Source organism: Acartia tonsa, chromosome 11, assembly GCF_053477335.1.
Source record: "Acartia tonsa isolate MP-2025a chromosome 11, ASM5347733v1, whole genome shotgun sequence".
NCBI lineage: Eukaryota > Metazoa > Arthropoda > Copepoda > Calanoida > Acartiidae > Acartia > Acartia tonsa.
This window is the reverse complement of record NC_137270.1, coordinates 2,382,545-2,406,814: the sequence shown is the minus strand read 5'-3', so window position 1 is coordinate 2,406,814 and position 24,270 is coordinate 2,382,545. Positions and strand designations below refer to the sequence as shown.

Here is a 24,270-nt window from a genome sequence, read left to right as displayed (position 1 = left end):
GAAAGGTTAACTCAGAGAAGGGATAATACCTCAAACCATGAACAGGCGAAACTAATTACCATGTAAATTGAAAATATCTAAATTTAAAACAAAGGTCGTACAATCAACGGTTTTGTTTGTTTTAGGAGTTACTTTGAATTATAATTGTAAAAAGAGAATGTAAAAAATGTCTTTGAGGTGAAATGGTTTTCTACGTAAAAATAGTTTAATAGTTATTTCTCGTATCGTATTATAAACGGCTTTCCGCGGATATAGAATGTACAATTATAAGATTAAAACTAATTTTTTTAGCCCCGTGATGCCGGAGGCACCGGCTAAAAAAACTGGTTTTAATCTTATGATTGTACATTTCTATATTCGTAGAAAACTGGATATAATTTGATGCTAGACATAGTTTTTTCGTATGGATGAGAACCGGTTCCTATCCACCGGATTCGAATGAATACGAGAAAAACCTTTCCCGGACCTATGAAAGGAGAACCATAATAGTTCAGCGGTTAGTGAGATCTTTTGCTACACTCACACACACATACAAACACACACAAAGCCATCTTGTCCCTTTGTATTTAGATTTATGTGTTTTAACAGAATTGTAGACTTATAAGCTAATATATACTAATTTTTAAAGGGAAGAAATCTATTACCATTAACATATTTAACCCAACCTAATTCTGCAAATATTGTTGTGCTTTTGTATATATAACCTATGTGTTATATGGAATAGAAGCAAAGCTTCTCTACAATTGAAACCAAGTAACGTCCGTCCGTCGTTCTATAAATAACCTTGAGTAGAAAGCTTTGTCCTTCATGGAAGTGTTACAGACAAACACATGGACAGACAGACCATTTCTTGTGCGAGGGTCACCAGCTCCTAAAAGATAAGATTAGATAATATGAAAATAACATATGCATATGCCCCTAGAGGGATCAAGGGGGCAAATGAGTTAAGGATGGAAAAGGAAGTTGACACTTTGGGGATTTTCCAATTAAATAAAATGTATAAATCGTACTATATCGTATAGCGTATACACAGACAAAGATACATCACTTTGATTTTAGATATAGATAAACCTTTTTATTGTTATTTTTCCTCGTAACTATAATTCTTATAACTCAATTATGTATAACTACAAAATAAGAACAAGAAAAGTAGAGGAGCAATAAAAAGATTCTTGTTACGTTTAGTTACTACTTATCAGTAGTGCTTTCATCATCTAGGGGCACGTATTTCAAGGGAGTGGGAGTGGAAAAATAGCCTAAAACCATCTTGGCATGTAGAGACTCTGTCTTCAAAGGGGTAAGATAGCAAAAAATCTAAAGTAAAAAAAGCCAAAAACCATACCTTAACATACATGAAGCATCACTAAAAGAAAGAACTAAATGAGTTATGTAGTAAGCAAGATCCTTCTCTACAGACAAAAAAAACTTTATATAAAAGTATATTCTAGCATATGAAACGTTCTCAGACTTAATTACGTTTTCCCTTTTTAGAAACATAAATTAATGCACAAAAAGTCTTATATTTATAAATATGTAAAAGGCTTTTGATTGTGTTCCATTTTTAACAATATTATTTTAAATTACCTGCCACTGTTCGCAGACCGTCAACCCAATCAGTTGGATCACTAAACAAAAGAAAATTTATTAGTTCATAGATACTTAGGTTTTGTTAGCCCTTACAAAACAGGAATTAAAATCCAGGGATTTAGAGGACATTAGAATGTTTACTTAACAAGTCCCCAAAGTTTTATAATAACGTTTTCTTATTCAATGTCGCAAAACTTTGGGGACTTTTGTTGAATTATGACTGTTTAGTTCATTAATTTGAGTGTCTAAACGTTTCAACCAATAATTGCAATCAACAGAAGAAATAAATTTGTGTATAATCATTGGGGATATACATCAATTTATAAGCCATTTTCTTATCCCTTTAGATCCCTGAATTAAAAAAAAATACCAAAGTCTTAACATCACATAAACATAGAATTTATAAAATTCATTGTTTTGAAAAAGAATATGTTACTACGCATATTGTTATGTGTTTTGAATAAGAAATTTAATCCAAATATAAGATGAAATCAGGGATCTAAAGGGATAAGACAATTGCCGATTAATTGATGTAAATCCCCAATGATGATACACAATAATACACCTCTTGTACATTACAATTCAGTGGTTAAAAAGTTTGGACCAACCTATCAAAATTCAATAAAAGTCCCCAAGTAGTTAAGCCAACGAAAAAGATAACGCTAGTATAATACTTTTGGGACTAGTGTAATAAACATCCCAATGTCCCCTCCCTCCTTGATATGAAAAGCTAAAGTGTAAACAGTTTAAATTCAAATCCTCTAGGAGAAACTGTAAAATACAATTTAACTTACAAACTTTCTGAGGGAAGTATCGGTTCTAGTTTTTATCTGTAAAATTGGGTTTTAGGAATATATTTTTACAGGTTTTAAGCTATTACTGAAAACAACCCTCTACTGGATTAATTAACAATAAATATAGAACACATAAAAAAGACAAAAATACGCTTTGTCCTTTTTTAGGTCCACAATATGATTTCAAGATTTTTAAAAGCGAAGCTTTTCTATAATTAGGGTCGGTCCGTCCGTCCGTACGTCCGTCCGTCCGTCACGGATAGCTTTTTTCGTTAATTTAGACATGTTAGAATTGTCCTATCGATTTCAAATTTTGCATGGTGATTCCTTTAGTAGTTAGGTACGATTTAGAAAGCGTAGCAACTCTATAATCATTAACAAAATGTCCGTACGTCCATTTTAAACCTGTTGATTTTTTTTACTTTTTAAATAGCTTTTTTCGTTAATTTAGGCATGTTAGAATTGTCCTATCGATTTCAAATTTTGCATGGTGATTCCTGTAATAGTTAGGTACGAGTTAGAAAGCGTAGCAACTCTATAATCATTACCTGAATGTCCGTACGTCCATTTTAAACATGTTGTTTTTTTTTACATTTTTAACAACAAATTTGTATGTGACCTAATTATCCGATTGGTCTGATTTTTGGTATACTGATTCCTGGAACAACAAAGTACAATATTATAAGCGAAGCAACTCTATAATTAAGTCCTAAAAATGTAAGTATGTCCATAATCATTATCCTGTATCAAGCAGTTTTTCAACAAATTTACTTACAATTTTGCTTTGACTCTTATACATTCGCATTCTGATTATTCAGTTCTGACATTATACAAGTGTTAATGTCCGTTTGTCCTACCATTTCAGAGCTTCGCTTTTATGGATGTTGTCATCCTTGTTAAAATTAGGGTCTTCATTGTATATTGTAATGTATTTTACAACAAATATCCATTTTTTGGTCCCGTTCCCAGCGAGTGGGGGGGGGGGGGCGAATGGACTGTTTATTATACTAGTCCCCAACGTTTTATGATAACGCTTTCTTATTCGTTGGCATAACAACCTTGGGGACTTAAGTGCATTTTGATTGATTGGTTCATTAAGTTGAATGATCAAACGTTTTAAACACTAATTTTCATCTTCAGAGGGAGTAATTTTATAAATCATCATTGGGGATGTACATTAATTTATCGGCCATTGTCTTATCCCGTTAGATCCCTGCCCCCTTTCCGGATTCCTAACACATATTTAATCTCAAGGGTTGACATTCTTCAACAGTTTTTCTAGCAAACTTTCCTTATACAGCTCAAAGACAGAGACTAGCTTTCAACATTTAAATTAATTACGTAATCTTTTTTTTTTTACATATTTTCAAGCTTCAAAGGTCTTGAAAAGTTGAAAGATTCCCAAGAAAATATTGTCCCCTGTCTAACCATTCAATGCGATTTGGTAATGATGGGGAATTCTGTTTTACTGCGTTGCTACAAAAGACCCAATTACATCAGACCTAATACGACAAAGGCCTAATTGCAAAAGACCTAAAAGACCCTAATGAAATAATCCTACAAAAATTAAGTTAAACTGTTTTTAACCTATTTTTAAAACGTATATAAAAAATATACTATGACACCAGTAGAATCAGACTAAAGAGCCTAAATTTGAATTAAATCCCCAATAAACTTTTTTGGGGGGATTTAAATATTAATTTTTACTGTTGCCATGATCATTTTGACCGAAGCAAAAGGTCTTTTTTTATTTGGGTAAAATTCGTAGCTTTTAGAGTGTTTTGCTTCATAAATATTATATTCTGGTATAGAGTAAAATTAGGCCTTATGATTTTACTATAAAAATTCACTAAAAAGTTAATTCTTTATAATATATCAACGAATTGACATTAACATGTTTGTGTTCTCTCACTTATTTTAAAACATAAAAAATGGCTTTAAAGGGTTAAATGACAACAAATGTTTATGCAATACAACAAATTTATTTTTGTCACATATACAAATGCGTTATAAAATAAGATTATTCAAACTTATTTTTTAAAATAATTTTAAAAAGAATGTATCTTTTATGTGTATGGTTTTCATTCTTTTCATTTTAATTAAATAAAAATTATTTAACTACATTGGAAATAAGTCACTTTGTGAAAACACTCTTTTTTTGAATTGTTAGGAATTAAAATAAAACTAGACTTCTTATTGGTTAGACTTCAGAATTATTTGTTTTATTATAAATGTTAGATTTTTCAATGAAAATAATTGTTTTGGAAAAAAAATTATTTTCAATGAACAGAGTAATGTTTTTTTATTGTATCAATATAAAGTGAATTATATAAAAATGTTCAGTAAGCCACAATATTACCCGAAGTAAAAAAAGAGCTTTTGCGCGGTCAAAATGATTACAGCAACACTAAAAATTAATTTTTAAATCCCCCAAAAAAAGTTTATTGGGAACTTAATTCAAATTTTGGCTCTGCAGTCTAATTCTATAGGTGTCCTAGTATACTTTTTGACCCCCCATTCAAAAATAGGTTAAAAACAGTTTAAGTTCGGTTATATCCAAATATCTAAATTTACTTAATTTTTTAGGATTATGCCTTTTGTAGGGTTACATCGTATGTCAGATTTGTTCTTTTGTCATTTAGGTATTTTTTAGGATTAGGTCTGTTGTTTTTAGATCTTTTGCAATTAGGTCTTTTGTAGCACGCCGTTTCACTAATCTATGTCTTTTTTTTGTCTGTAGCTTAGGAATTTGATAACTACTGAACCGATTGAGTTCTTCATTGTATGGAAGCTTCTTATAGGTCCCTGGAAGGTTTTTGGCTATTTAATTTTTATATCTAAGTTGGACATCCATATATGGTTTAAAATTACTGAATTTTTGTCTCTACTTATGTTAAAACTGTTTAAATTATACATTTATTTACCTACATCTTAAAATAGATTTTAAATATTTTTAGAAATAAAGCAGCTGTAAAAGAATTTTACTTCGTTACAAAAAGACTGAAAATCATTTAAATACGACGAGATAAGATCAGACTTACACTTTAAAAAAAAAATCAAATTAGAAAGTGAATTATGACATATGATATTCATTGTAAAGAAGCTGTATTTCTTTATGTACAAAAAACTTTGCATCTTTTGAACAAAATTGAGTTTTTAGTAGCGAAGCTACTCTATAATTCACAATGTCCGTCCGTCCGTCTGTCCGTCTGTCCGTCCGTCCGTCTGTCCGTCTGTCCGTCCGTCCGTCCGTCTGTCCGTCCGTCCGTAATTAATGAATTGGGGGAAACGTGATTTTCTCGGCTCCTATAAAAGATAGAGAGCTGAAATTTTTTGACAACATTCCCATCATTAAGGAGCACAATTAACTATAAAACATCAATGGTGGTCGGACTGCTTTTTAGCAGGTTTTAGGCTATTTTTTATATTTTTCAAATTTTCCTCATATCTTTGGTGTTTATGGTCCGATTTTCGAAATTTTTTCAGTTAAAGATATCAAAATTAAATTTCCCGTCATTTGAAGAAAACAACAATGACGGTCAGACTGCCTTTTTGCAGGTTTTTGGCTATTTTTATATTTTTCACATTTCCCTCCATATCTTTGGTGTTTATGGTCCAATTTTCGAAATTTTTTCAGTTAAAGATATCAAAATTAAATTTCCTGTTGTTTGAAGAAAACAACAATGACAGTCAGACTGCCTTTTTGCAGGTTTTAGGCTATTTTTTATATTTTCCAAATTTTCCTCATATCTTTGGTGTTTATGGTCCGATTTTCAAAATTTTTTCAGTTAAAGTTATCAAAACAAATTTCCCGTCTTTTGAAGAAAACAACAATGACGGTCAGACTGCCTTTTTGCAGGTTTTTGGCTATTTTTATTTTTTTACATTTTTACCCATATCTTTGGTGTTTATAGTCCAATTTTCATAAATTTTTCAGTTAAAGATATTAAAATTAAATTTCTGGCGTTTTAAGAAAAGAAACAATGGCGGCAGGTTTTTGGCTATTTTTATATGTTGATATATTTCCCCATATCTTTGGCATTTTTGGTCCAATTTTAAAACTTTTTTGCATTAACAGTTTCAAAATATTTTTTCCCATTGTTATGTGCATCTAGTGTGTAATTTACTTTAACCATCTTCATTATACAAAATAAAACAAGGTTTCATGTTTATTTTCTCCAATAAATCTATTATTGATTTTAATAAATAAACTTTAAATCTACTTCTACGTATTCCCATCCACAATTTTTGTGCTTCGCTACTTATGGATGTTGTCATCCTTGTTTTTGTAGATGTTTTACAAAGAAGTGAATTAAACTTATCCTTAAAGAACATACTTTGAGTGTTGAAATAGACTTTTCCAGTATGGCTTCGAAACCGCTAATGCAAGGGTATGTGAAAGTGAGTGTACATCCTAAGTTAAACTTAATTAATTGGGTTGACATAATGTCAGTGTGAATTTAAAATTAACCAAAGTCTATTCATAACAAGTTAGATTTTTCTAGTTTAGCTCCGAAAATGATTAATATCCATTGGATTAGATCCGGTTCTCAGCCATACTGAAAAATCATGTACAACATCATATTACGGACACTTTACCACGGATAATAAAATAAAAATCATAAAATTAAAACTAGTATTGTCAGACCGAGCCTTAGGTCCCACAGGGCTAACAAAACTATTATAAATCTTATAATTTATTATCTTACAGTGTGTTTTTTTATGAGAACTTTTTTGAAAGCAATTTTACTCCACTTATAGTTATCAGAATTTAATGATTATTGGCTTATTTTCTTCGTTTTTTAAGGCAATTAATAGAACAACAACAAAAATATATCAGTTTTTATCTAAAAAGTACAGTAAAATCTAAAATTCAAAACTTAGGTGTCAACATCTAAAAATGGTTTTAGCGCATTTTTCTAATGCCTAAATCTTCTACCCTTTGCAAGAAAAAAAATTGGATTTTCTGTAGTCGACTTTGGGGGGCCAGTACTCCCTCCCTGGTTGAGATATGACCTTCAAACTTTGATATGTTCTAGTACTAGTCCCTAATAGTATCTGTATACATTTTTAGCTCTATATTTCAACTTTCAAGTGTTTAGCAGCCATTCTAGCAAAAGGTTGAATATTTGAGCATAAGAAAAATGCGCTAAAACCATTTTTAGACGTTGACACCTAAGTTTTGAATTTTAGATTTTACTGTACTTTTTAGATAAAAACTGAAATATTTTTTTGGTGTTCTATTAATTGCCTTAAAAAACGAAGAAAATAGGCCATTAATCATTAAATTCTGATAACTATAAGTGAGGTAAAATTGCTTTCAAAAAAGTTCTCATAAAAAAACACACTGTACTATCCGCAGAAACCTGTCTAAAATACGATTTGATAGATACGTATTGAAATTAACCTGGGAATATCAAATGGTTTCCATCTCAGCTGATTTGGATTGGGTACCTAGATAAATAATTGAATTGGGTACATAATGTACAAAAAATATATAAAAGATATCAGTAAAGTTTTTTTTATAACCTTTTACATAAACAAATTTTCCTTAAACATAAACCTAAAGTTTAAATTAACTCCGACATCTCATATTCTCAGACACATGCATATATACATAAACACAGGGATCTAAAGGGATAAGACAATGCTGATAAATCTATGTAGATAACCAATAATGCAACATTTACCATTTCTGTAGATTACAACTAGTGGTTAAAAACGTTTGGACACTCAACTTGATGAACAACTAATCAATTTTTTAATAAAAGTGTTAAGACAATGAAAGAAACGTTATTATTAAACTTTGGGGTCAACGGTAATAAACAATCCAATGTCTCCTCCCTCCTTGCATAAAACACACACACACAGAACAAATACAAAACACACACAAATTTTGGGATCAAAGAGCTCAATTACGTAAGGTTGCAAATGTGAATGTTTAAAAACTATGGAGAGAGGGGACATTGTGCTGTTTATTACACTAGTCCCCAAAGTTTTATAATAACGTTTTCTTATTCATTGGCTTTAAACCTTTTATTGAATTCTGTTTGGGTGATTTATTAAGTTGAGTGTCCAAACGTTTTAACCACTAGTTGTAATCTACAGACGGGGTATCAATATAATCATTTGGGATTCTGGAATTTTCGGCCAAAAGTTTTTAATTTACCCCCTTTTTTTATAGGTACTATGAAGAACTTTATCTCTCAGAGGAAAGTACAGTAATAAAGTAAGTAGAAGTGCTTCTTAAAATGATAATTGATTTTTTTTATCAATAGCTATTGGGAGTTATTGCACTTATACACAGAATGAATTACCAATGGCAGGCAAGTATATATTTTAATTGACCAATGGTAGGCCAGTATGAACTCATTTTTAGGCACTATAAAAAGCTTCATGATTTGTTTTTTTTTTCATTTTTTCTCTCCCTTTCTCTTAATTTAAGCCCTAATATTTAGCTTATGATTTTGAATAGCTTCGCTCCAATTCCAAATACACGCCCTTTTTTTCAATTTTACCTTTTGCAGGGATCTACAGGGATAAGACAATGACCGATAAATTGATGTACATCCCAATGATGATACATAAAATTACCCCTTCTGTAGATTTCAATTAGTGGCTTGCACACTCAACTTTATGAACCAACCAATCAAAATTTAATTAAGCTTTTTAGTCAACGAATAAGAAAATATTTGGGGAATAGTATAATAAACAACCCAATGTCCCCTCCCTCCCTGATCCGGTACCTTTTGTCTTTTGATATTTTCTAACAATATCCCATCTTTTAGAGGGATAGAGAGGAAAACTTTCAATAAAATTGAAAAAGTTTGCATCGAATTTAATTGTATAAAATTGTATTTCTTACTTTCTTCACATAAGTCCACTTTCCAAACTTTCTTTTAATACAAAGCTTTTATACATTTAAAGTTTGTCAGTCCGTTTGACCGGCTCTTTTATAAAGTATTTAGACATCGACCTTTCAATGTGTTCCCATCAAGGGTTTAGTAATCCTTTTCTATCCTTATATAAAAGTAACAGGATGTTTACGTGCGTCTTGCTTACCGCTCAATTTATATGGTTCTCCTTTACAATGTAAATTCATAAATGACCATCCCAAGAAAAATCGCTGAGAAATACCAAAAATATTTCCAAAGTCCAGCTACTCCCCTTATCCCTTGTATGGGCGTAGCCGCTATTTGTAAAATATAATATAAGTAAGAAATTTCTTTTTCAAGAAACTAAAGTAATATTAATACTTATTAAATCTTATTCAAAAAAAACTTTGGTGTGAATATAAAAATTACTATAAAAATGATGACACATACATTATATTTTTTAGAGAACATAATTATTATCCCTATTACTTTGATAGTATAATTATTATCTGTTTATACAGACTAAATGACATCATAAACATCAACAATCACACACCCTATTACTTTGATAGTATAACTATTACCTGTTCATCAAGACTACATGACATCAGAGGATTGCTTGTATATCTTTCAAATGGAACATGCCTAAATGTGTAATAAAACTAATCAAATGTAGTAATAATTCACGCTTCGTTTTTTATTAAATGAATAAGTTGGGGTACAATGTTTGGCACTTTCGATATAAGTAAATGATAATAAAAAACCCATAGAATGCGATAATAACTTCAGAAAAATCGAAGAAAATAGTTTTCATACTTAATTAACGTTTTTAAGTTTTTCTTCAAAAAGTTTAGATAAGATGCCTTTAAAAGTCGTCTATGATTTTGTCAGGGATAAAAATGTAACTTTAAAATAAGAATTACAACATATTTTTTCAATTAGTACAACGTAAAATTTTGAACATTTTATTGATCAGTATATTTTTTAAAATGTGAAGTAGAAACCTGAATATTTTATCATGAAAATTGTGTTATGATTTGATTGTCTGCTAGATTACAAGAAAAAAGATACTGACAGTACTTGTTGGTTCTTTTAATAAAATTAGGTAGATTACTTTCAGAACCCCTCTTTTTGCAACGTTATTTCAATAGAACAGAGCCGTAGTCTTAGTGTTCTCAATATCTAGACAGCCAACCATTGTTTTAGAATTGTTCAATTTTTTTAACTTCTGATAAAAACAGAATTAATGGTATTTTTGTAAATATTATACCTCCAAGAAATGGCTATACTTCCCAATCATATGTTGTGTGATATTTAAGAGGAATTATTTTGATATAATGTCATTAAAATATTCGTTGAAAAAAGTGCTATTCTAGCTTATACTTCACATTTTAATGTGTATGATAATTCAAATAAAAGATAATGAAGATTTATATTAAATTTAATTCTTAAAATTATAAAGAAAAACCTGGAAACAGTAAAAAACTGACTTTATTTTATTGACGTAGGGAAAATTTTGTCAAATATTTGAATAAAAAAACAATATTAAACAAAATAAATTATTTTTGATATAGTCACAAAAAGGCTTAATGAGTTTAGGAAATATTTCATTCACTAATCATGTCATTTAAACTCTATTTCACAGAATACAGTGTAAAAAGATGTTCTCGTTTTAATTTTAAGTAATTTCAAATGCATTTTAATACCTTTTAATGATTTATTTTTTGAAACATCTTTTTATAAAATGTTATTGATTTTTGAAGTTATATGTTAGAATGTTTTTAAATTTTGTTAACATTTTGTTTTAAATGTAGAAAATTGGTAATTCTAAACATTCAAAAAATGATTTTATTAAATTTTCATCACTTAAATTGCATGTTTGATGAAATTTTCAACTGATAATTCAAGAAAAATCGTTTAAGTTTTATTATATTTTACTTTGAATTGTTAAAAAAATATATTATTGTCAAAAAAGGAGAAGTTATGTTTTCCTCAAAAAAAGACCTAAAACATGAAAATTAACACGTGTAATGAGAATTTTTTTCTTTCAGGTTTAATTTTAAGTAATTATTGATATTTTTTGTAAAAAGGATTTTATATAAAAAGTTTTAAAACTCGAGTTATGTAGTGGTTCTAAAAAAGGTTGCGAATTTATGCAATTTTCTTGCAAAAAAAATTTTCTAGGATTTTAAAAATAGCAAAGGGTGTTATTAGACGTACTTACAGATACAATTGCTAAGTCATTTTGGCCAAACACTAAAATAAAGTTTTGACATCTGAGGGTCCAACCGTGAATTATTAATTGCATCTTATTATAGATAGCTTTCCACAGACTTCAAATAAGATTTTATGATTTATACCAATTTTGTTAACCTTTATAAAGGACCGAAGGCTTGGGCTAACAAAACTGCAATTAATCTTATGATTTTTATTTTACTATTCGTAGAAAATTGTATTTATTTCGTTGCTATACATGATTTTTCAGTATGGCTGAGAACAAGTTCTATTCAACTGGATGTAAATCGGCTTCGAAGCAATACTAGAATAGTTATTTCTCGCATCGTATTATAAACGGCTTTCCGCGGATATAGAATTGACAATTATAAGATTAAAACTAGGTTTTTAGCCCCGAGGTGCCGAAGGCACCGGCTAAAAAATCTGGTTTTAATCTTATGATTGTACATTTTTATATTAGTAGAAAGATGGATATAATATAATGCTAGACATAGTTTTTTCGTATGGATGAAAACCGGTTCCTATATATCCTTCAGATTCGAATGAATACGAGAAAATTGATTTTTTAATAAAATTAATCAAATGTAGTAATAATTATTAATTGCAGACAGCTTTCCGCGGAATTCAAATAAGATTTTAAGATTTATACCAATTTTGTTAACCCTAAAGGACCAAAGGCTCGGGCTAACAAAACTATTATTAATCTTATGATTTTTATTTTACTATTCTTGGGAAGATTTTGTAATACGGTGCTATAAATGATTTTTCATTACGGCTGAGAACAAGTTCTAATCAACTGGATATAAATCGGTTTCGAAACAATACTAGAAAGTAAATTATACTCACTTAACACTTGGAATAATTCTATACAGCCAGGTCCTTTGGTTGCTGACTCTGGGAGCTGTAAACGCAGTTCCGCTCAGCTGTTCTGCGTACAGGCCGTACGCACACTTCTGCGGGTTGTTTTGCCCCTCGGGTAGAGCACCAGGACATCTCGATAGATAGATAGATTTAAAGATAGATATATAAATAGTTAGATGTATATATATATAGATAGATAGATAGATAGATATATAGATAATTAGTTAGATAGATAGATATATAGATAGTTAGGTAAATAGATAGATTTTCATCCTTCTTATCCACTTCCCTTCAGCTACATTAAAGTTAGACGAAATTTTTCGGTAATTTTAAATGGAATTTATTGGCTGAATCACAGCCCCTGATTACACTAGTCCGCAAGGTTTTATCATAAAGTTTTCTTATTCGTTAGCTTAGTTTTGTTAGCTCCAAAATTGTCTGTAACACGATTTTTCAGAGAACCGGTTCTAATCGGTTTAATTGAAGAAAGTCGTACCTGGGATCTTCAGTGGCAAACTCATTGCCAAATCCAGAATTATACGAATATTTGTCTTCTACTGGCATTTCTTAACAAATTGATATGAATATAAATAGATATTTGATGCTTCGCTTAAACTATTGTACCTAGTTGTCCTAGGAATTATTGTTATAAAAGTCAAATGAATGAGATAATTACGTCATTAAAAGTTGAAAATAAGAATGTTTTGAATGGACATAAACACGTTCTGGTAATGATTAAAGAGTTTTTACGCTTTCTTCTACAGGCATGTCTTAACAAATGGCTATTATAGATATATATTCTCATAATTTTTGTTCGTTTTTAGTATCCGGGGAGGCGGGAGGCTTTTGGTTTTAACCTGCCTCCCTAAATCTGAAACTTATGTTAAATTTTCGGGTCATCCCAAAATTCATCAACTATGGAAAGTAGAATCTAAAAAAATGTTAAATTGCTTTATATTTTATAATAATTAGGTATTCTAAACTATTTTTTTTTATTTTGAGGAACAGCAATCTAATTCTGATAAGTTTAAAGCATATCGTACTCAATAAATATTTTGTATATTATTTGTGTATGTTAATAATTATATAACATAAATCTAAAATTTATTTCAAGCATAATAAAAACTAGAACATAATTTTGTGTTTTCCAAACTATTTATTCCTTAATTCATTACACTCTACCCAAATTTCACAACCCCATTTTTAAATTCACTCAACCAAAATTCCACAACATCTTTATGATTATCTCTTAACAAATTTACTAGCTTTAGTCATATTTACAACATTTTAACCTGATATTCTGTTAATTCAAGACATTAGGTAAAATAATAAAGAAAATAAATAAAAAGTATGTTTTAATAGAGCTCATAGTTGTTCATCTTATTGTAATAACTGAAAAGTAAACTGAGTTGTTTGCAGTAGATATATGAAGAAGAAAAATAATAGATGAATTGACTAAGTAAAAGTTTTTGATATTCAATTGTGATCAATTTTCAAAAAGCAAACCTTTAGTATGTTGTTACTCAAAAGGCTTACAAAAAAAGTGCCTAAGAAATGTACAAGAGTGACATTATACTTCAGGGATAGATATTTCAATAAGATTTATAATGTACATATTGTATAATATTCACAATACCTTCTTAGACTTACATGTTTCACTACAAGATAATTTTTGAAAATGTAGTAGGCATTTTATGAAAAAGGCGTTTTTTGAGATAGGCGAATTCTGAGATGGGCGTTTTTTGAGATAGGCGTTTTTTGAGTATAGCCAAATTTACAAACTTACTGAACTGTTCAGGGAGGGAGGGTACATTTGGCTGTTTGTTACACTAACCCCCAAAATTTTATGAAAACGTTTTCTTAATCGTATGCTCAACAACTTTGGAAACTTTCATTAAATTTTAAATGATTGGCATCCTACCGTTTCAACCACTAATTGTTATCTACAAATGGGGTAATTTTACGTATAATCATTTGGTATGTAAATCAATTTATCGGTTTTTGTCTTATCCCTGAATTAACACATAATCAATCAAATACAAAATAATAAATAAAGTTTACCTTGCTCTAATGAAATCACAGGACGCCAATCAGATTCTAAAAGGGATAATTGATTTTTAAAATTAATTTCAACATTAAATTATGTCAAACAAACCAGACTTTTTATACTCCATAAAAAGTTTTTGGTAAGACAAGCTTCATTGAAATATATAAGAGTTCTCTTTGTTGGCAATGGTATTTGAGGCCAATACATGACAACAAACAAGGATGACATCATTCATAAAAACGAAGCTCTGAAACGATATGACATACGAACATTAACTTTTGTTGAGTGTGAGAACTGAATTTACAAAATATGAAAATATAAGGTTTGACAAAATTATACCAACGTAAATTTGTTGCAAAACTTCTTAAATACAGAATTCTGTTTAAGGACATACTGACATTTTTAATACTTGATTATAGAGATGCTTCGCTCATAATATTGTACCTTATTGTAATAGGAATCAGTAATCAAAAAATCAGATCAATCGGATGTTTTTATCATAAAAGAAATTGTTATTAAAAAAGTAAATAAATCAACATGTTAAAATTGGACGTACGGACATTCTGGTAATGATTATAGAGTTGCTACGCTTTCTAAATCTTACCTAACTACTACAGGAATCACCATGCAAAGTTGAAAATCGATAGGACATTTCTAACATGCCTAAAGTAACGAATTTAAGCTAACTATCTCGGACGGACGTACGGACGGACCGACCGACCGACCCTAATTATAGAAAAGCTTAAATTTAAAAAATGATTATTACCAAAGACAAGAAGAACAGCACTTTTGCTGTTGGTGAAACATATTTCTATTTGGAAATCTCCACATAATACGAGGTCAATATGTTTTACACAATAATTTATGAGATAGATAATAATGTGACTAATCATAGAAATAAAATATTCAAAAATAATAGAAATAGTGCAGAGTTGCTACGCTACTCAGAATTTGCATATTTAGTACGAAAAAGGACGTACCGACCATAATGTATAAAAGTTTTGCTATTAGAATTTATATTTTTTTCGAGTGCATGCTAAAGGAAGTACTATACTCAAATATATAAATATGTTATGTATAGTATCGTATCATAGACAGTTTTCCGGGGATACTAAAATGAAAAATGATAATATATTTTACCTCTATCTCTAAGTATCGAGTGCATACTAATTGAAGTACTATACTAAAATCCATAAATATGTTTACACCAAAATACAGGATTTTAAAAAGATATTTTAGAAAACAACCAAAAATTTATTACAACTAGCGAATCATTTGCATGGTTTTGATAGAAATCGGAAAAAGAGGGGACAATGGGCTGCTTAATACAATAGTTCCCAATGTTTTAACGTTAACTTATTTGTTGGCTTAAAAACTTTGGGGACTTTTATTGTATTTTGATTGATTAATTCAATATGTTGAGTCATTGAATATGTTTCAACCACTTATTTTAATCTGCAAAAGAGGGAATTTTTGAACATCAATTTTCAATTTTGTGGAAATTTACATCAATTTATCGGCCATTGTCTTATCCCTTTAGATCCACCCATCAAAGTATCTACATAAAACAAAAATATGCTTCCTTCCCCCCAAATAAGCTTTGAATCATAGTATAACTAGTAGGCATATTCCCTAAAAAAAACAGAGACCCTTCAGTTCAGCGGTTACCGAGATCTTAATCTTAATACGAACATACATTGTTCTACTTTGTATTAAAACAATAGCCATTTTGCAATATTTGTTTACAGTAAATCCATTAGAATAAAGTAGTAAAGATTTTTTTTGTTTGAAGCTTTAGATTTCAATGACTATTGAACCCGTTCACCTTTTTAGGGAAGCTTCAAAAAGGTTACAAAGTAGTATATTTCAAGATTTTATGCCATTTTTTTCAATCTTCCTATATTGAGCCCCTAGATGTTAGGGGCTCAGCATCTACCCGATAAAGTAGAACCACTTAATGTTAGCTAGAATTCCATTTTTTTCCTGCTGTTCGCGTGTGGACACTTTTTGATGTTAATCAGTGAAATCAAGAAATACCACTTTACTTCTACATAAATACATACATAATACCATATTCATTAAGTCATCGTATTTTAGACAGATTTCCGCGCTTATTAAAATGAAAAATTGTATAAATAAAACCAGTTTTGTTAGCCCCGAGGTGACTAAGGTCTGAGCTTTATTTATTTTTAGTAAAAAATTGCCTGTAATACGATGTTATTCATGATTTTTCAGTATGGCTTAGAACTGGTTCTTATCCAGCAGGTTTCAATCAGTTTCTAATATTTTATTCTTTAACAAAGTATAGTGCAATCTTAGACATTAATCCTTATATAAAAGTAACAGGTTGCTGGTTGCTTCTCTGTTTGTCGAGATGTTTTGTGAATATACCCAAAAGTTGCTTTCTTCCTACTTAATAAAACCAGCGTAATATCTCATGTACCAATACTTGGCCTTGGTTTAATGCTAATTCTATCGCAAAAGCAACATTTCAATTGCTGATGATCAACTAATGATCACTGTAGATGTATGTATATAAAAAATCGACATCAAATGCACCTAGGGTTGCATCCGCTAGTCTTGCAATAAAAAGTAGTAAGATATTTTTGTCTTAATCTGAAATTACTGTCTCGAATGGGTTGTACTTTAGAGCTTTTTATAGTGCCTATATAAAATGACGTCACTGACTCACTCATACTGACCTACCATTGGTTATTATTATTATATATATTTGTGTGGCCAAATATCTAAAACCAAGGATGACATTATCCATAAAGCCTGTAATATTAACAAGTTAGACAAAGGAACATAAACAATTGTAGAGTGTCAGAATTCAAAGATCAGAATATAAATGCATAAGTCTTAAACAATTGTAAGTAAATTTGTTGCAAAACTGCTTAATTAAAAGATGCTATTTAAGGGCTTACTTACATTTATAGGAGATGCTACGCAAATAACATTGTATCTTGTTGTAATAGGAATCAATATTCCAAATCAAATAATTGGATAATTATATCATGTAAAAAAAAAATTATATTAAAAAGGTTAAAAATAATATACGACGGAATTCTGCTAATGATTATATAGTTGGTTCGCTATTTAAAATTATAAGTCTAAAATGCCTGAATTCTCTTCGCTTTTAAAAATTGTCTAAACTAATTTGTCTATTAATTGCATTAAACTAGAAAAACCAGGTTAAACTTCATAATAGATATATTATTACTTGGATCTTAAACCGGATGTTAATGTTTTCTAATAAAGTGAAACTCGCACCGGGCTCAAAAAACGATTTTCCCCTTCCATCTGATTCTTATACTCCCCTCTTAATGGATGAATGAATTGACCAATAAATGACAAGGTTCAATAGCAATTTTTATCTTGTCCTAACATCAACGAATATTCCGCATCCATTGAAGGTGTGTCAATTTTCATAGCATCCATTAACTGAAAAAATAGCTGGCTTTACCCCCATCCGCTTCTTTCTTACCGAATGAACGCATTGAACAATAAATGAGGTCCATATTTGCAATATAAAGTGACGACAAATTTTCCCCTGTATATATATATATATATATATATATATATATATCCAAGAATGTGCATGCTATATGCATTTTTATTTGAAATGAATGCATAGGAAAATTTTAGCATAGCAGTTTAGGTTTTTTTTGTTGTAAGCAGATAGAATCATTGTCTTATTTTCACAAGACGGGATTATTATCAAAACATTTATATTTGTGCCTTTTTGTGTACAATATGTATTCTTCTTTCGTAATCAAGAACAGTTTTTCTATAAAAAAATATATAAGATATTGGAAGTAAAGTCTACTTAAGACTTTAACGCCACATCCCTTAAATCACGGACAGACAGGCGGACAGACTGACAGCCAGACAAACAGACGGAAAGATAGATGGACAGACAGGGACAGGCAGATGATAGAAGAACAGCCAGACAGACAGAGAGACATACGTATGGACAGACAGAGAGTCAAAAAGACAGACATACGGACATACAGACAGACAAACAGAAGGACGAACAGACATAGGGACAGAAGGACGGACAGACAGACGGACAAACAGACGGACAGACAGACGGACAGACAGACGGACAGACAGACGGACAGACAGACGGACAGACATACGGACAGACAGACGGACAGACAGACGGACAGACGGACGGACAGACAGACGGACAGACAGAAGGACGAACAGACAGACGGACAGACAGACGGACAGACAAAAGGACAGACAGACAGACGGACAAACGTACAGACGGACCGACAAAAAGACAAACAGACAGACATACTGACATAAAGATGGACAGACAGACATACGGATATAAAGATGGACAGACAGATGTTAGGACAGACGGACAACCCACAGACAGGCTTACGGACAGACAGACGGACAGACAGAAGGACAGACAGACGGGCAGACGGACTTACCGACAGACGGTAGAGGAACGGACATACGGACAGTTAGACGGGCAGACAGACGGATAGACAGACAGACAAAAAAACAGTAGGACGATCATACAGACGGACAAACGGACAGACTGACACACAGACCGACGGACGGAAAGACAGACGGACAGACAGTCAAAGGGACAGACGGACACACATGCATACAAACAGAAAAAAAGACAATCGTAAAACAGACAGACAGAAGGACAAACAGACACTTTTGAATACCATGGCAACTAAATTTATTAAAAATATTCCTATTGGCTGAAAACATATACACATATGTACATGTTGTATATTTATATTTTTATTTATGTTCTTTTTTCACAATAGACAGACGGACAGACAGGTGTAAAGAAGGAGTATAGTCAGACAGACGGACAGATGCAAAGACGGAAAGACAGACAGACAGGCTAAATACTGGTTTAAGAATGTTTGTCTTTATTGGCTGACAACTTATACACATACATGTTGTATATTTACATTTTTTATGTTCCATTCTCTCAATAGACAGACAGGCGTAAAGAAGGATTATAGTCAGACAGACGGACAGATGCAAAGACGGAAAGACAGACAGACAGGTTAAATACTTTATTGTTTAAGAATGTTTGTCCCTTTTGGCTGACAACATATACACATACATGTTGTATATTTACATTTTCTTTTATGTTCCATTCTCTCAACTACTTCCTTCCGTCAAGATTTTTTTTTATGTCCAGGGTTCGACACCAGCAACAAAATAAAATAAAAATCATGAAACCTATACGTGTTTTTCAGCTGCCCCCCCTGCTTGTTGGTTAAACCTTTTTCCTTGTTCGACACCCACATTAGTTTAAATGCCAGAGCTTTTACATAACAAGGATGTAAACAACTATAGGAGCAAAACCAAATAATATTATAACAAGGACACATAAAGATTGACAGGACTTGCTTAGATAAAGGATGTATATTCAATTGCATAGCCTGGGTATTCTAACATTTAAAACTTGATTATAGAGAACCTTCGTTTTTTTATGCCCAATCTTCATATAGATCGCAATTACAAAAATCAGTGTAATAGAAAAGAAACAATTATTAGTAGGTACGGCCGAAAAGTAGCCGCTAAAAGCGACTGCCAAACCTTGTATTTTTGTCTCCATCCTGTCTATCTCTGTATGACAGGGAGCTAAAGGGATAAGATAATGTCCTATAAATTGATATACATCCCCAAAGATAATACACAAAATTACCCCTTCTGTCGATTACAATTAGTGGTTGAAACGTTTTGACACTCAACTAAATTAACTAAACAATCAAAATTTAATGAAAGTTCCCAAAGTTGTTAAGCCACCGAATAAGAAAACGATATCATAAAACTTTGGGGACTATTGTCCCCTTCCTCCCTGTCTTTATGTACACAAATAATAATTTTTATGTCTTAGGTTTGATTGTCATTTCTTCAAGGTCTTGTAAATATTATTTTTTCTTGTTCTTTCAGTTCTCATAAATATAAAAAAAATGATAACATCTATATTATCGAAACTCTACAGTAAGAAGAAAGTGTCAGAAAGTAAGTCCAAACAAAATTCTACATAAATTTGTTGCAAAATTGCCTAAATGTAGGAAAAACTAAATTTTTCGGATTTGCTTTGTTGTAAAAAAGGGAAAAAATCAACATGTTTTAATTGGACTTTTTTATTAAATATAGAGATGCTACGCTTCCTAAATAATATATAACTCACGGTTGGACCCTCAGATGTAAAAACTTTATTTTAGTGTTTGGCCAAAATGACTTAGCAATTGTATCTGTAAGTACGTCTAATAACACCCTTTGCTATTTTTAAAATCCTAGAAAATTTTTTCGCAAGAAAATTGCATAAATTCGCAACCTTTTTTAGAACCACTACATAACTCGAGTTTTAAAACTTTTTATATAAAATCCTTTTTACAAAAAATATCAATAATTACTTAAAATTAAACCTGAAAGAAAAAAAATCTCATTACACGTGTTAATTTGCATGTTTTAGGTCTTTTTTTGAGGAAAGTATAACTTCCACATTTTTGACAATAATTATATTTTTTTAACATTTCAAAGTAAAATATAATAAAACTTAAACGATTTTTCTTGAATTATCAGTTGAAAATTTCATCAAACATGCAATTTAAACTGTTTTTAAACTATTTTTAAAAGGTATATTAAAAATATACTTTGACATCTGTAGAATCATTCTGCAAAGCCACATCAATTTTTATTAGGATATTAAAGTTTATTTTTTACTATGGATTAAATAATTTTTACTGAATCGTGATGTTTCTTCCCTTTGTAGGTAAAATACTCAGCTTTTAAAGTGTCTTGCTTCGTAAATATTGTATGCTAGTATACAGTAAAGTTAGGTCTTTTGATTTTATCGGTCAATACTAATTAAAAATTAATTCTTTACAATATATCAATGAATTAACATAAAAATGTTTCATGTTTATTATACATTAAAACACATAAAAATTGGCTGTAAAGGGTTAAATAAATTAAGATGACAACAAATGTTTCTGCAATACAACAAATTTATTTTTGTCACATATACAAATATGATATAAAATAAGATTATTCAAACAATTTTTTAAAAATATTTTTAAAAAGTATGTATCTTTTATGAGTAGGGTTTTCATTCTTTTCATTTTTATTAAATAAAATTATTTCACCACGTTTGAAATAAGTCACTTTGTGAAAACACTCTTTCGGAAATTCTAATTTCTAATTGGTTTAAATTCAGCATTATGTTTTTTATTGTATTATGTCAGATTTTTCAATGAAATTAATTGTTTTAGAAAAAAAATTATTTCCATTGAACAGAGTAATGTTTTTTTTATTGTATCAGTATAAAGTGAATTATATAAAATTGTTCACTAAGTTACAATATTACACGAAGTAAAAAAAGACCCTTTGATCTGGTAAAAATGACCAGAGCAACAGTAAAAATTAATTTTTAAATCCCCCCAAAAAAGGTTATTGGGGACTTAATTCAAATTTGGGCTCTGCAGTCTGATTCTATAGGTGTCCTAGTATATTTTTGACCCCCCATTCAAAAATAGTTTAAAAACAGTTTAAGTGATGAAAATTTAATAAAATCATTTTTTGAATGTTTAGAATTACCAATTTTCTACATTTAAAACAAAATGTTAACAAAATTTAAAAACATTTTAACATATAACTTCAAAAATCAATAACATTTTATAAAAAGATGTTTCAAAAAATAAATCATTAAAAGGTATTAAAATGCATTTGAAATTACTTAAAATTAAAACGAGAACATCTTTTTACACTGTATTCTGTGTAATAGAGTTTAAATGACATGATTAGTGAATGAAATATTTCCTAAACTCATTAAGCCTTTTTGTGACTATATTAAAAATAATTTATTTTGTTTTATATTGTTTTTTTATTCAAATATTTGACAAAATTTTCCCTACGTCAATAAAATAAAGTCAGTTTTTTACTGTTTCTAGGTTTTTCTTTATAATTATAACAATTAAATATAATATAAATCTTCATTATCTTTTATTTGAATCATCATACACATTAAAATGTAAAGTATAAGCTAGAATAGCACTTTTTTCAATGAATATTTTAATGACATTATATCAAAATAATTCCTCTTAAATATCACACAACATATGATTGGGAAGCATAGCCATTTCTTGGAGGTATAATATTTACAAAAATACCTTTAATTCTGTTTTTATCAGAAGTTAAAAAAATTGAACAATTCTAAAACAATGGTTGGCTGTCTAGATATTGAGTACACTAAGACTACGGCTCTGTTCTATTGAAATAACGTTGCAAAAAGAGGGGTTCTGAAAGTAATCTACATAATTTTTTTAAAGAACCAACAAGTACTGTCAGTATCTTTTTTCTTGTAATCTAGCAGACAATCAAATCATAAAACAATTTTCATGATAAAATATTCAGGTTTCTACTTCACATTTTAAAAAATATACTGATCAATAAAATGTTCAAAATTTTACTTTGTACTAATTGAAAAAATATGTTGTAATTCTTATTTTAAAGTTACATTTTCATCCCTGACAAAATCATAGACAACTTTTAAAGGCATCTTATCTAAACTTTTTGAAGAAAAACTTAAAAACGTTAATTAAGTATGAAAACTATTTTCTTCGATTTTTCTGAAGTTATTATCGCATTCTATGGGTTTTTTATTATCATTTACTTATATCGAAAGTGCCAAACACTGTACCCTAACTTATTCATTTAATAAAAAACCAACCGTGAACTGTTATAGGACAAACCAACCCTAATGATTAAGCTTATAAAAATAATTTGATATAAAAAGACATAAATTTACAAGATCGAATATGTCCAAAGACGCAAAAATTTTGATGAAAAATTGAAGAAATTGCAACTTTGTCTAAAAAGGAAACAAAAGTAGAAAGTGAGATAAATAAAATGTTTGTACCGAAGAAACTCGTTAATCGCCAAACCGATATGACTCCCGTTTACAAAGTAGCTTTTTATTGGTCCTTGTAAGCTTTGTAATTATTTTAGGAGAGGATACCACCAACCTCACAAAAGATATAACCACTAGGGTGGGTCGATTTTGGAATTTTACATTAGTAGACATTGGCAAGGGTTACTGGGCCAGTATAAAAACCTGTGAAACTTGAAAGAGGTTTTTTAATCCAAAAACAACGGGCGCGCGGGGGGTATAAAATGTGCCTGCCCCCCTATAAAACCAAAAATTGAAATTCCTTCAAACACAGGCATGTTGCATATCAAAATGACCGCATTGAAATGCTGATTACAGATCTGAAAACCGTTTTGAAAAATATTGATTCAGTCTGAAATGATTTTCAAATAACCTACCAAAATGAACAATTTTGACCAAATCAGCTGTTTTTAGGTACTTAAAGAGATCTTATTCGAACAAGGAGCAATATTTTTCAAAATGATTTTCAGATTGGTAATCAGCATTTCAATGCGGTCATTTTGATATGCAACATGCCTATATTTGAAGGAATTTAAATTTTTGGTTTTATAAGGGGGTGGGCACTTTTTATACCCCCCGCGCGCTGGCAGCCATAAGAGCCAAGTCACTTTTGAAACTTGAATGGGGCTTATCATACATATATATGACTTCCACAACTTATGATAACAGTAAAATCTAAAAAAGGGGGGAAATGGGCCCACCCTAATAACCACCAAAAAGATACCACACCCCCTATAAACAAAAAAGACTCTAGGGGCGTATCCGCTGGGTGTGAGTATGAAATAAGAGAATTGTTCAAGATGTAATGGAAATTTCCTTTTAATAATTTTCTTTCTCCTCTTCCTTTTTCTGTCTACTAGAGGCTTCGCCCCTAGCCTCTAGGGGCTTTGCCCCAAGAGGTAATCAAAAATAATTAGGGCGAAATTT

At 30.3% G+C, this 24,270-nt stretch overlaps 1 protein-coding gene across 1 annotated transcript in view; it reads right to left on the bottom strand.

The window, feature by feature from the left end:
• Positions 1-15,578, bottom strand: part of hgo (homogentisate 1,2-dioxygenase) — a 29,669-nt gene extending 14,091 nt beyond the window's left edge. Inside the window, exons 1-8 of the mRNA XM_080177905.1 lie at positions 15,540-15,578; positions 14,414-14,449; positions 12,849-12,918; positions 12,338-12,484; positions 9,841-9,901; positions 7,789-7,835; positions 1,585-1,625; positions 784-871 (exon numbers count right to left, since the gene is read on the bottom strand). Coding sequence (XP_080034031.1) covers positions 784-871; positions 1,585-1,625; positions 7,789-7,835; positions 9,841-9,901; positions 12,338-12,484; positions 12,849-12,918; positions 14,414-14,449; positions 15,540-15,564 — 515 coding nt within the window. The 5' untranslated portion in view covers positions 15,565-15,578. The remainder of the gene's footprint in view (positions 1-783; positions 872-1,584; positions 1,626-7,788; positions 7,836-9,840; positions 9,902-12,337; positions 12,485-12,848; positions 12,919-14,413; positions 14,450-15,539) is intronic.
• Positions 15,579-24,270: the final 8,692 nt, after the last annotated feature.